We start from the raw sequence: 14339 nt of genomic DNA, 5'->3' as shown, positions 1-14339 counted from the left end.
AACGGAAATGCGATCAAGTTACTTTTGTAATATGCAGATTTGATTAAATAGTTGTATTTTTTTTTGTTTACGTCGAACTTGGGGGGTTCTATAAATCATGCAGGACTTTTGGTGTTAGGAACAATTTTCTTAACGCGTCGAGGTATAGCACGCGATAGTTCTCACGCTCTGCAAACTAAATATTAAGGTCAGATTACGATATAACGTTCAGCTCATAGTACTATATAGCGACTACGCGGAGGTTATCGTCCTTAAAATCAGAGGACCAAATATACGTATAAGCGCTGACTTGCAATTTTCAGTCGTGAAATAGTTTTGTTATCCTAGTGATAAGGATTTGTAGGACAGTGTGCACACACGCAACCACAAATATGTATGCGATGGCGACCTCACGCTGATAACGACTGAAGCAGATTACGCCGTGCCACTGATAGCCGCAAGCCAACATCTTATTCTAAGTTCGACAAGACAGGCTACGAATTTTCATATTGGAAGAATTAAGTACTCTACGTGCCTTATTAGTAAAATCTTGTACCCGGCTGCCCGCAGTATCGAAATTCCCTCGTAACAAACAGAAAGAAAATCTGCTCATCGACATGCATGACGCAGTCATCGATTTGCAACCGAAGCCGACGTTGCTACACTCTCTTTCCTCCTTCGTCGCGTATTCGCAAGAAAAATGCTCCATCCGAGGAAAAACAATTCCATGGTCGTCGCACGGTTCGAAAGGGGTGGGGAGGGGGAGGCGGTCGAGCGGGGGTTGAAGGTGGAAAGCCAGGATCGCTGGAAATGCACGTCGTCGCACGTGTTACGACGAGGAAATCTCCTCCCTCGTCCCGGAGGATCCAGCGGCGAGGGGCGAGGGAGGCGGCGGACAGGGTAGGATTTCCTTAATAAAATGGGGCGCAAACGCCACGCCAGCGAATATCTAGCTGATAGTGATTCGGTCAGCTCGGCGTCCACCTCGAAAATGCCGAGCAGAAGCGTAAGGCTAGAGGGGGTTGCTAGGATGAAATCCGTGGGAGGGTTGGTGTTGCTTAGGCCGATTCAATCTATCGCGTTCCCGTTTAGTTATGAAAAGCTGGATTTATCTTCGATCATTACTACTCATCGATATCGCTGTTGGTCGAGACGAAAAAATAATTTATCCCCTTGGAAAAGAATATGTCGGCAACCTGCGCGTAGCTTTGAGGCTCGCTAAGGAATTAGGCATGGTGAGGGTACGGCCCAAGTTAATTATAGGGTAGGATTTTAGGGATAATTTAAGAGAAATGAGCGAGAAAATGCTTGTGTTTTTGATGAAGTGTTTCTAATAATACAGGGAAAATGTAGGGAAAATTTTCGTCCGAGATCATTATTTTCACTAATTCAAAATAAATGAACGTCTATGATTAGTACCATCGTTTACTACGCTTATGCATAAGTAACGTGAGAAAATGAAATTACATTAAGGGCAAATGTTTCTGACTCCGAATGTTTCGACAAGCGCAAGCAAATATGAGAACTTGAAATATCAAGAGAGCTCGACTCTGTCCGATCGTTTAAAGGACATCGCAAACATGCAGAAAAGTCGAATTTCGAGGGTCGAGAAGATGCGGTTTTCCCGGCAGAAAGGCGAGAAGATTTCCACGAGGGTGACCATCCCCTTCTGTCAAGTTAGCGTTATCCAAATCTAACACGTAGTCCAGAGATGCAGGGGCGCTCGTGATAACGTTAGTATGGAAATTATTGTTCGTGGTTCCCCGCGTGTGTTTGTGTGTCTGCAAGCGTCGAGGGGCGAGCGTGCTTCGAGTCGATATCGCAAGCCCTCTGCGAAATGTGTGTTATCCTTAGAACGTTGTAATATCGCGCAAGTAAACTTTATAAAAATGTTTTGCGTTCAAAGAGCAATCATCTTTGGAATTTTGGAATTTTCTTCATAAAATTGCTCCTTCGCAGCTGAATTTCACCGTTATTTAATATTACAATTGAACATCGTAGCATTTTAATATCTTACGTTTATAATCTACTTTTTCTGCATTCGTTTCGAATCGCATTAAAGAACATTCAAATTTATAGAATGAAAATTTATATAAAAGGGATACTTTCATCCAGAACGACTAAGCTTTACATGGAAAACGTCAGGAATCTTGTATACCAATCGATGTTGCAATCATTTTGCATGTCAGAAGTAGAGCTCGACAATAAGTTCGTTTGAAAATCGACGTCGTTACTTGCTCTGGGACACAATCTTGAAGGTGGTAGCGAGCGATTTAGCTGTTTCCAGCCACGTAGATCGCGTTATTTCTGTCGGAGTCTATCTTCCAGAAGCTCCAGCTTGCAGTTCTCTTTGTCGATCGAACGTGCGCAAAATGCAGAAAGAGTGCACCACAAGCCAGAACGAAACTCTAATAAATATACGCCCGAATTTGGAGCCCTCCTAGAAAAATTCTCATTTTCACTTGCTACGAACACTTTAGAGATACCATTGGAACTTTTCGCCAATTAATTAACTGCAAGAAATTATTTAGGAAAGACGACTATAAACGAGTTTCACGGGGCCTCCTTCAACGAACGATCGAGCCGTTCCGAGCATCGCTCCTCGTTCGTGCACTCATAAATGATTTCCTTAGAAAAGAAAATTGAAACCCAGAATTAATTACGTTGTACGGTTAAGGCGGCCACAATGGGCCGCAATAAAACATCCAGGTACAAAGTAGAACAATAAGGACGAAGTACAAAGGCGCGTCGTACAATTAGATTTGTGAACAATTTCCACCTTCCGCCTTTACCACCCCCGCCAAAGCCGCGCTCACGGTTCTTTCCCTTCTCGTGTACCGCAACTCCGCCGACCGACCACCCCCGCCGCACTCTTGACGCGTTCTCACCGTTGTTCGAGGTAACACTTTTCCGGCGTGTCTTTCGAGATTACATTCCGAATTGCTCCTACACGGTGTCCCCGGCTCGTCGTTCGAAACACGATTACGTGTCCCGATAATAATCGAGCTCGATTGCCGCCAATATAACTTTCCTTCTATTATCGTTTCGGACGTACCCGCGTTATAAAACGCAGTAATCCCATCGATACAGGTCTCCCTTGCAGGCGGCTCGCCGCGCTTTCCCAACTAGCACCGATTTTTATTACCCCTAATCGAGCTCGCGCTAAATTACGATTATGCATAAGCTGTATATACACAAAGCCACTCTGTTGGCCCGGCTACCTGGTCCCACACAGACTTCTCCATAAAGAAAGCAGACAGCCACGGCTAATTTAGCTTGTTCGAAGTCGTGCACGTTCAGCGACAATTGAGGTGCCGTAAAACGTCAGCGTTTACGGTATTCTGGTCGTTTTAATACGCTCTCCTCTGCCGGGGACTAATAAAGTTTCGCGAACTGGCGAGTTTTGTGGAATGCGCGTAAAAAGGATATGGGTACGGGAATTATTGTTTTATGTCGATCTTCGGAGACACGGACGTTCAAGGGATATTCGAGTCGACTGGAAATAGTTCGAATCGATCTCATGTTGGTTCGAAACCTAACAAACCTTCACTCGAAATACCGATTATCCGCTACTTTGGACACCAATATCCTCCCACCAGCGATTACCAAACACACCGAACAGTGGTCTCGGACGTTCTAATTGAATCGAGATCAAAGGATGCGCGACAACGCGAGCCGGTGCTGACGATCATTCGTCGTGACAGCACGTGGCTGGCCGGCCACACGCGGACCACGACTCCTTTTTTCTTTATTTTTCGCGGCCAAGCCGCCACGGTGCAACGCGATAAACGTATTCGTAGGCGAAGTATAAACGGCGCGAGAGGAGCTTGGCGGAGCGGAGCGCGGTTGAAAAGAGAGGCAGAGCGCACGGTGGATCGCGTCTACGAACTCTGTGTAGGATGTAGACTGGCGAGAGGTTGTCGCATTCGGTATGCAAAGTGCACGAGCCACGGGGACCGGGCTTCGTCGCGTGGAAGAAAAAAAAGGTATCATAAAAAAATGCAAGGTTACCCACATTTTTTTTTATTCCACCCGTGAAGCTTGGCGGCTGCAAGCGGGGTGCAGCCGATCCGGGGAGCAGGGGAGCCCGCGCGAGCGGGCGAATCGCCTGCCCGCGGGGCCGAGGGGGGAAGGGCGAAGAGTTTTGGTTATCGGTGAATAATACCGACGCTCTTTTTACGCAGACACCTACGAGGCGCGCTCGTGGCCTGCTTTGAACCTGTTAAGCGGGTAATTCCTCGAGACAAAACGCCCTCCGCGTCGGGGCGATTCGACGTGAGCTACGAGAGGCGCGCGCTCCGCCAACCGATTTTAACACCAGAGGGAGCCCCGCGGTGACGTACGCGCGCGCGAACATGGATCTCTTTAAGTGAATGATTAAATAAACGGAATGGCTGCCCGGGAAATTATTTACGCTTTGCAAACAGAGATTTGTAAATATTGGGAGTAATCGCGGAGGAAGTTCGTTTGCGGTTTTTGTTGCGCGGTGGGGTAGGTAATGGTTTAAGAGTTTCAGGTACGCGGAGGATAAATGCCGTCGCGTTAAGTGCGAGGCAATGACGTTTGTGGTGTTCCTTGAAAATTGCGTCCAAGTATTTAGCAAGATCGGCTATTGTTTGCGTTACATTCTATTTCCATCGTAATTTTTCGTTTATTGCGTGGATGCATATACTGTTAAGGAAAAGAGGCGAGTGTTGTGAAATAAAATGTACGTCATATGTGGAGACACGTTTCACTTATCGATGATAATCTAAATACGTATATGACATTAGTTATGCTCATTTTGATGATGTAATGAAACTTTGATTACGTGTTATACTTGTTAAACTCGTTACGAGAACGTTGCCAAATGGCGAGATAACTTGTCTTCTCCGCTTAACAGGTTAATAGGAAGTTAGGTGAATTGCGTTTACCGAGGCGGGATATCAGTTGACCTTCCTCGAGGGGAATGAATTTTTTTTCTTTCCGTAAAAGAAGGAGCTTTATGAGGGGATAAAAGAGGGAAAGAAGAGCAATCAACATCAATAAAACCTGTAGGAAGATATATCTCCGTTTACGCTCGTGAATACGGCTCGAAGTTAAATTTTCATTAAACAATTTTAAATTGTAACTATAACGTGGGAAATATTACTCTAGATATTCTTGTTCTATACTATCTCGCGTTCGCTCGAACCTTGAGAAATCACAACTGTACATGTTACACGTGCCCATTTTCTGTTTCCTTGTTACACGCTTCCTTTTCTATTAGAAACCTTGGGAATCGCATCTGTACACGTTACGCTTCCATTTTCTATTTCGAACGACCAATCGAAATTAGGCGTCTACGCGCAAGAACACCGTCAAGGTTACGTCGATGCTGCAGAGGATGCTCGAGGATGGCGTGGCAAATTTCGGTGCAGTCGGCGGCGATCTCTCGCCGCCGAAAATCGAACGAGCGAACGAGCCAGGCGTTCGATCTCGCGGGCGCGCAGGATGGCGTGTCCTTCATGGACGAATGGATCGAAAGCGAAACGAAGGAAACAAAGGTGGTGCAAGATCGAACGATAGACGGGGAAACGAGGATGGCCGGGCACGAAAATTCCAGCGAAAAAGCTTCGAGTTCGAGCGGAGCGGAGTTCCGAAAAATCTCGCCGGATAAAGTTTCGTGCGTAAGGACAACGTCGAGGATACGGACGCGCAAGGATTCCTGTGCCATGCGCATGTCACTCCGTCTTCTTCTCTCCAGCGGCGATCGTACGAAGAGCCAGGAGGACGACGGAGCAGAAGAAGCACGGAATAAAGACGGGGTTCGAGTGGGAAGAGGGTAGAGGAGAAGCAGAAGCAGACGAAGAAGAAGGAGAAGAAGAATGGTCGGCGTTGGATGAACGAGGAGAGGAGTCGAATGGGAGAAATAATGGACGAAGAGAGGAAACGCACGGGCGTCCCGCAGGATTCGTCGTCCTTTCAGACAACGAGGGGGTGACAGAGAGATAGACAGGGTGAGAAAGAGAGGGAGCAGAGAGAAACCGGAGGAACGGTGGACTGTAACAGAAGGGCTGAGGGGCAAGGTAGGTTTGGTGGGGGCAAGAAGCGCTCGACGTCTCAAATTTGGTTGGCTGTCTCGAGTTGTTCGTCTCTCCGTCGGGCTCGCGGTTCTCGACTCCTTTCTCCGTCGCTCGTCTAGGGGCTACATCGTTGAAAGAAGGGGTCTTTGGACGAAGGTGTTAGGTGGGAAAGGGAGGTACCCGTGGTAGAGAGGAGGAAAGGCTTCGATTCGAGGAACGTTGAACGGAAAAGGAAGGGACGAGATTGAACCGAGAAAGAGGACGAAGGCTGATAGGTTGAACGGAGAAAGGTGTTATTCTGGTAACTCGAAGATGGGAAGGGGTAGGGGCAGGTTGAAAGTGAGACAGAGAAGAAGGGAGCAGTGCTTGGGGTGAAAGTTGAAGGGAGAAAGTGGCATCGGTCGAGCAACATTAAGAACGAAGGAGGGAAACGCGGTAAGAGCAAGCGAGCAGGTAGGAGAAGGTAGAAAAGAGAAAGCATCGTTTCGTTGGTGGTAGCGGCAAAGAAGAGAGGGGAAGAAGTACGTGGGAAAGAGTGAGAGATTCGTGGTGGTTAGAAAGAGCCGGTGTGAGTGCTAGCAAGTGACGGTATAGAGGGGGCGGCGGAGAAGGCTTTGGAAGGTAGGGGGAGAGCAGTGCCTTGGCGCGAGCCCGAGGACTCGAAACTCCGGAATTCCAACCGACAGAACAGTGCCGGCGGTCGTACGACGCGGGTCTAGAGAGTGTGTGAATAGGACAGTGTGTGCGAGAGAGAGAGAGAAAGAGAACGAGAGAGAAAGAACGGGCGAGCGAGCGCGTCGGTCGGCGGGGTGTGGGGTGGAAGAGGGAGGGAGAAAGGAACGCACGAGGTTGAGGAAGTGATAAGTGATAGATCGTAATGATCAATGATCCGAAGACGCGGTGTCCCGTAGTTGCTTCGTTGGACCGCGTGAATAGTCGGAAAGACGGGAACGAGTGACTGGGAATCAAGAACGATCGCGGGCCGACAATGTAAATCGCACGCGTATCACCGTCGTTTGTTTTTTTCGTTTGTTTACTTTAGACTCGCGAAAGTGTCCCCGCCGCGAGTTCCCCCCGGGCGAAGTTGAATCCGGCGAAGAGAATCGACAGCGTTCGTCGGGACACGGCGTCGGTGGAGACGCACCGTGCTGAAGGTGAAAGCCGGTTCGTGGCCGCGTCTCGAAGCCAACCATCGGACGATCGCAACGTTGTCGTCGTTGTCGTCGGCACACCGTCGAGGCGAAGGCGACGATGCCGCACACGGTGATAGAATCGGCGTCGCACCAGCTGGAGCGATCGTGGTTGACCTGGACTTTCGTACCCGGCGTACGTGCGATCATATGATAAATGTAGAACACGGTGTACCCCGCTTTTTTTCTTTTTTCCTTTCTTTTCATTTCGTTCGGCCACCCTACCCCGTAAAATCACCCTCTCCCGCGACTAGTTTCTCGCTGGCTCACGTGACCACCGTTCCGCGCGTCTCTCGAGTCATCGTCGTCCATGTGCTGTTCGCGAGGAAACCCGTACCGGCGCTCGTCGACGGCTGAAAGGAGGGAGACGCGAGATTTCGCGACTTGACGCGCGTCTAGCCGCGTACACGTCGCCATCGAGTCCTCTACCGAGTGCCCGTTTCCATTCGAATTTCGTGAAAGTGACACGGAAACGAAATAACCACGGTACCGGGACAGACTCTAATCGGGACTTGGCGCGCGCGCGAACGCGAGCGCGTTTACGCGCGCGTGTCGGTGCACACCACCGTCGATTCACTGTGTTACGTGTTGTGACGGATCGTCTTCGGTCCCGTGTGTTGTTTACGGACAGTGTTCTGTTTTATCGAGAGAAGAAATAAGGGACAGGGAAAGAGCACGCCGCTTTCTTTCCTCGCGGAAAGACGCGCGTCTGAAAACCGGGACAGTGGGATAGAGACCGAGAGAGACAATATGAGTGAAATGACGAGTGTTGAGCAGCAGCAACAACAGCAACAGTACGTAGGCGGCAGCTCGAATCACGAGCATCATTGCAAGGACTGCGGCCTTTACTTCGAAAGCGATAAAAGTCTCGAGGTGCACCTGCGATACCACCAGGAGAACCTGCTAAGTCAGTGGGCGAGCCAGGCCCAGCAGGAGGAGAGTAACAACAACAATAGTAAGGCCGGTAATCACAACAGTCACGTGGGCGTTAAACGCGACAGCGTGACCGCGCCGGCGGACTCGAGCGAATCTTCCTCGAGGCCGCCCTCTCAAGACCCTACGTCTTCTCAGCAACAATCATCGCAACAGCAGCAGCAGCAGCAACAACAACAACAACAGTCGCAGCAGCAGCAGCAGTCGCAACAGTCTCAACAACAGCAACAGTCTGCCGGTCAGAGTTACAATCATTATCAGACGCCGATGTTCGGCGAGACGAATTATTTTATGCAGAACGACCAGGCCTACATCTTGCCCCATCATTACTCACCGCCGCGAGACGATGCGCAAAATAATGGCGGGAGTAGTGGTGGCGGTGGAGGTTACACGCGGTACCACCCGTACCAGCATCAACAACATTTTCCACCGGAACGCACTGGTTCCGTCAGTTCCACCAGCCCGAGGAGTCCGCCTATTCAGTGCGACAAGTGCGGTGCAGTGTACGAGGACGCGAATCAGCTGGGCGAACACGTAAGAACGAATCACTCGAATTCGCCCGGCGGATATCCTGGACAGCATCAATATCAGCCGCTTGGCAACAGTCCTCAACAACAGAATCAACAGCAGCAGCAGCAACAACAGATGCACGCGTCTCCGCCGCAGTCTAGTCAGCAGCAGCAGCAGCAGCAGCAACAGCAGCAACAACAACAGGCTGGTTACGACTACAACAGCGGGCAAACGGTGAAATCGGAAATAAAGCAGGAGCCGGAGGAACAAGCGGAGATTCTGGATCTTGATTCGCACAAGGTGCAAACACACAGGTACGAGGAGGAGATGATGCGGCTTCATCAGCAGCAACAACAGGAGCTGCAAATGCAGATGCACCAGCAGCAAGTGTTACAGCAGCAGCATCAGCAGCAGCAAAGGGCTGGATCGCATTCGGTGAGTTCTATGCTGGGTTGGCCACAGGCCGCTCAGCCTCACGATTATCACCCGGGATTATCGCCTATGGGCCCCATGGACAGTGTTTCACCTCTCCCGGATCAGGGTCAATTCATGCGCGGGCAACATATACCCGTAGAACCTCCGCGACATCCAGGTTCCCCTATAATTACCAGCACGCAACCAATGCCCGGCCATCAAATGCCCGGTGGCCTTTTGCAACAACCTCCGAAACCTCCGCCTTTGGCTAATCAATCGTGGAAAAGTAACGAGGCGCGACGGCCAAAGACCTACAACTGCACCGCGTGCAACAAGTGGTTCACCAGCTCGGGCCATCTGAAGAGGCACTACAACACGACGCTGCACAAGAACGCGGTGAAACAGAGCAACCAGCCGGACCCAGCGAACTTGCCGATCAGCGCGCACCATCATCCTGGTAGAGATAGTCACACTTCTGGCAGAGGCGGGGGGCCGTCGAGATCGCCAGAGTTATCTTCCTCCGGGAGTCCCCCAAACTTGATGGCAGGTCCCTCGGGCGAGGCGGCGAGGGGCCTGCTGCACACGCCCACCACTCTCTACAACAGCAACAACAACAATTCCAACAACAGCAACAGCAGCAGCAGCAGCGAGTCTTCGGCAGCGGCGGCGGCGGCAGCAGCGGCTCTAACGCAGCAACAGCAGCAGCAGCAGCAGCCTTCGGCGGTCCACTTGGCCTCCACAATGGTACCACCGCTCAATTCGCCGGTGCAATCACCGTTGGCGGGCCACCATCAGCAACAAATGGGTTCCCCGTCCTCTCAACTGGGCCACCAGCAGCAGCAACAACAGCAGCACCTTCATCACCTGCCAATGGGTTCGCCGTCGGGCCAACTTCCGGTCCACCATCCCATGAGTTCGCCCATGTCACCCATGCATCCGCCGCCAGCGCCCCACCTGAGTTCCCCTTCGCCAATGGGCTCGTCCCACCCGCACCACATGAGTTCGCCGTCTCCCATAACGCCGGGCTCGGTCCACCCAGCAATGGCTTCGCCCACGGCGATGGGGGGTACTACGATGCCTCATCAGCCGTACCCAAACGCCTTGCCCCCCCACGTTATAACTACTACCAACATCCCGGGCCTGCTGGAGTCTATCACCATCCAGCTAACTACTACTGGTAACGAGATGAATTCATCGCTCTCCGAGCAATCTCTGCACCAGCAGTCGCAACATCATCATCAACAGCAGCAGCAGCAGCAGCAGCAGCAGCAGCAACAACAACAGCAGCATCAACAGCAGCAGCAGCAGCAGCAACAATCTCAGGATGTTTTACCCGGTTTCGGGACCTTCAGTAATCATCAGAGGCCCCTGCCGAGTTTTACGCAATTCAACGTAACCGGGTTTCTAGTTGGCCAAAATCAACCGCAGGCCGTTAACGTGGGGGGGCTAAGTCCGGAGGAGAACGCGTCTCCTCAAGACAGATCGTTCGATTCGCCTGGATCGAACTACGATCCGTACAGAAGTTCACCGCCTCGATACGAGTCCCTGACGAACATGGAGATGGAGATGCAGCCGAACACCGACGGGATGATCATAAAACAGTACGAGGTCCAAACGCATCATCATCTGTCGCATCAGCTTCAACGGGCCCGCGAGAATCTCGAGGCGAACAACAATCTGCCGCAGCTGATTCAAGCGAAGGAGGAGCTGAACCCGAACGTCGGCAGGCATTACGAGAAGAATCCGAAATCGAAGGGCAGCTCGGTGATCACCAAGGAGCATCAGGTGACCAGCACGAACACCGGCTCGCACTACATATCGCAGGATGGGTTTCACAAGTGCATCGAGTGCGACAAGGTCTTCAACAAGGCCTGCTACCTGACGCAACACAACAAGAGCTTCCACTCCGGCGACAAGCCGTTCAAATGCAATCAGTGCGGCAAGAGGTTCCCCCTCGAGTACCTGCACGCGGAGCACCTGCAGAAGCACGCCGGCGACAAGCCGTACAAGTGCGAGATATGCCCGAAGCAGTTCAACCACAAAACTGACCTCAGGCGGCACATGTGCCTCCACACTGGCGAAAAGCCGTACGCCTGTGATAATTGCGGCAAGGGATTCATCAGGAAGGACCACATGATGAAGCACCTCGAGACGCACAAAAAGAAAAACAACAACCACAACGTCCATCTGAGGGCGTGATTCGAGGGGACTTGGAGGATCGAGGACTAGCATCGTAGACGACGGGACGAGAAACAGTTGGACATTATCCGGTGATCTTCGCCCTCGCGGTGTTCGTGATTATCGAAAGGAGAAGGATTGAACGAAAAGGTGAGAGATCGTCGGCCGTCGAAGATCACGACGGCCGCCCCCTACCTAACTAGAATCGCGAGATATTCAAGATCGTTCCACGTTGCGACTTCTCGAATCCGAGGCTCTTCGTGTTTTAATCGATCAGAGAGACACTGGGACTCAAGTGCACACCCGTTCGATCGTGATCAAATTTGTAATTTATTATTATAATAGTATCTCTCGGTTAAGGCTGTCCGTATTAATCCATGCAGTTTTTACTCCCGGCTCAAAAAGAATTCTTGCATGCCATTTGACTCGACAAGAGAACGACATCCTTTCGCCCCGTTGTTTCCGGTTGCGCCAGAAGAAAGTAATCGAACCGCGCTCGTCTTCTTCCCTTTTCTCTATTTTTTCACCGATTCATCGTTGGTCGGGCATGAATAATCCGGTAGGCTCGTTTTTACCGTACGAGTACCAGCGTAGCAACGGTGTACGAAAGGATATTGGTTTTTTGCTCAACGGTGTAATATTTATTTGACCTCGAATCGAGATCGAGATTCAGCACGTTCCGTCGAGGAGATCCGACGCGCGAAGATTGTGACGGGCGTAGCGGGCTCCGCGAGACTCGACGGCGAATTTTCCACGTATACCGCGCGTATACTCACGTGAACGCGAGTCGCGATACGCGGAGTCGATCGTCAAAAGATCGACGAGCGAGCGAGCTTGTTTTTCTCCGTCCTCTCGTCGATCGCTCGACTCGATGGATCGCGACTTGCGCGATCTTTTAAACTCTCCGAAAATACGTCAGCCGTCGAATCGCGCGGGGCCCGCTGCAATCCTCGCGCATCGAAATCCAGTTTCGCGGTGTGAACGACCGTCGCGTGGGTATACGCGTTCCCGCGCAAGCGTCGCGTCTTTTCTCTTTTTCTAAACGTTAAGATTAATAATAGCCTAAGCTACGAATTGTACGTTGCCCGGAATGAATCTTGCTCGTGTCGTTTCCCCGCGATAATCCCATAATTCTGTCTCGGATCTGAAACCACCGCAAACGTTCGAGACCTCGTCGCGCATGGAAACCGCGACGTATCGAAACCGTTCGTGTCTCGATTCGCTTGAGAATTTTCGACCAGAATCGACCGGACGAAGGGAAACTGAAAAAGAAAGTAAATCTCTTCTTCTGTTGAAAAAACGGTTAGCTGCTCGCGAAATCGAACGAACACGAACGCGCATAAACCGTGAACGACTTGGTAGCTCGAGCGAATTCGTTCGATCGATTATCGAATCGTTACGAAATTTCGTCGAACGTGTTGCGCCTCTGATTGCGCGGTACCCGTCGCATGCGATCAATTAATACTCGATTAATTGCCCGCGGAGCGCAAAACGAGCCAATCACCGAGGATAGGATCGAGTCTCTTCTCTCTCGCGACACGAGCGAATTTCCCTTCGAGCTACGCACAGCTCGTTACACTTACACAGACTTACGTACGTACAAGCTTGTACAGATTTACACACAGAGACACACGCACACATGAACGCACACTAAATAAACGTTGACCTCGCCGTAACGAAATACACGCCGCGTTTACGCATAATTATTTCCGTTGATCATCGTTTAATCGATCGGCCTTAGGCGTTCAACAGTTGCTCGAGCGCGACGCGTTACGTTGATCATTAGCTTCGAATCGCTTTATTCCCCGTTCCTCGATTGTTGTTGTTGCGAGAACGATGTCTATCCGCCGCTGGTAAACGCCGATCGAATTGTTTTCCTTGTTGCATTTTGTTCGACGATCGTTTTCGTTTGTTCCGTTCGATTTTTCTTCTTGTTTCGCGACGTCCCGTTCCCACGATCGATCCGATCGTTCGAACGGGAACGCGCCCCGCGTTTCTGTGGCGTTATATTGCTCAAAATAGCTGGACGACTGAAACAGGGGAAATAGATATTTTCATACGAATACATGAATGAAACGTTCAATTCTTCCGTGGTATTTAAGTATGCAGTATCATTTCCCTGCTGTCGCGTTAGCACGATATTCGGTGTCTCTCATTCGTTACCTACGATCGTTTGGTGTCTTCAATTATTTTGAGCGGTATACGCGGCAAATTGTACATAAACAAAACAAAAATCTGGAATTTTTGCGCGGCAATTGTACATAAAAATCTGGAATTTTACCCTCGCACAGAGACTCGATCGCTCTTCACGCACACGTACACGACACAACACGCACCCACGTACACGCGCATCGCGTACCACACCGCGTATGACGTCCTTTCACGAGTTTAATTTTTTTCATCGTTTCGTGCGAAGAATAAAAAAAAAAAAGATTTGACGAGGAAATAATAACGTGAAAGCGGGAGATTAAAAAAAAAAAGACGATAAATTATATAGCACTCTTGCCATTTTTACTACGTAATATGACACCCAGAACAGACTACCTCAGAGTTCAGGAATTTAACGATGAATGAAAGGAAGAAAGAAAAGATGAAAGAGCCAATGCAATAATAATAATGTTATTAAAGAAGAAAAAAAAGTAGCTGCGCGCGAATCCGTGCGGGCGGAACGATGCACTTCTTCGCCTTTCTTTTTTGTACGTTCGCTTCGCAGGCAAATCACGAGAAAACGAAACTCTTGGATACGCATTGTTCGAAGGATACACCTCGAGAACCATTCCATTCTCAAATCGTAATAATAATAATATAATCGTACAATTCATAATATAGTATAATAATATCCCCGAAAATTTGTTTCCACTCGTTTCTCCAAATTGGCCAGTATACCCTCTACGTTTGGATAAATCGCAGAAGGACGCTCTCTTTCTTCTTTGCTTTTGCCGCAAAGTTCCTCGAGTCGCCCGCCGGTCGTAAGAGCGTGTAATAGAACATTATACATATAGATTCTAATATAAACGAGAGAAAGAGAATAAGAGCGAGAAGAGAGAGACGATAAATGATGGATAGAGGGGTTGTAGAGATCGATGTACGT

At 50.0% G+C, this 14339-nt stretch overlaps 2 protein-coding genes across 2 annotated transcripts in view; one reads left to right on the top strand and one right to left on the bottom strand.

Annotated features, from left to right (window-relative positions):
* Positions 1-14339, bottom strand: part of Cwo (transcription factor cwo) — a 377930-nt gene that overhangs the window by 282632 nt on the left and 80959 nt on the right. The window lies entirely within an intron of this gene.
* On the top strand, positions 7889-11379 carry LOC143425124 (uncharacterized). Its single transcript, XM_076897643.1, has 2 exons — positions 7889-9091; positions 9197-11379. Exons 1-2 carry the CDS (start codon positions 7964-7966, stop codon positions 11267-11269), a joined length of 3201 nt encoding a protein of 1066 aa, XP_076753758.1. The 5' UTR covers positions 7889-7963; the 3' UTR covers positions 11270-11379.

The sequence above is a fragment of the Xylocopa sonorina genome, chromosome 7 (assembly GCF_050948175.1).
Source record: "Xylocopa sonorina isolate GNS202 chromosome 7, iyXylSono1_principal, whole genome shotgun sequence".
Classification (NCBI taxonomy): domain Eukaryota; kingdom Metazoa; phylum Arthropoda; class Insecta; order Hymenoptera; family Apidae; genus Xylocopa; species Xylocopa sonorina.
The sequence above is the reverse complement of the archived record's forward strand: the minus strand, read 5'-3'. Positions and strand labels throughout refer to the sequence as shown.

Coding starts and splice junctions, on each gene's coding strand:
- LOC143425124 (XM_076897643.1), top strand. CDS start 7,964: ATGAGTGAAATGACGAGTGTTGAGCAGCAGCAACAACAGCAACAGTAC. Junction 9,092..9,196: donor AAAGGGCTGGATCGCATTCG/GTGAGTTCTATG, acceptor CTCCCGGATCAG/GGTCAATTCATGCGCGGGCA.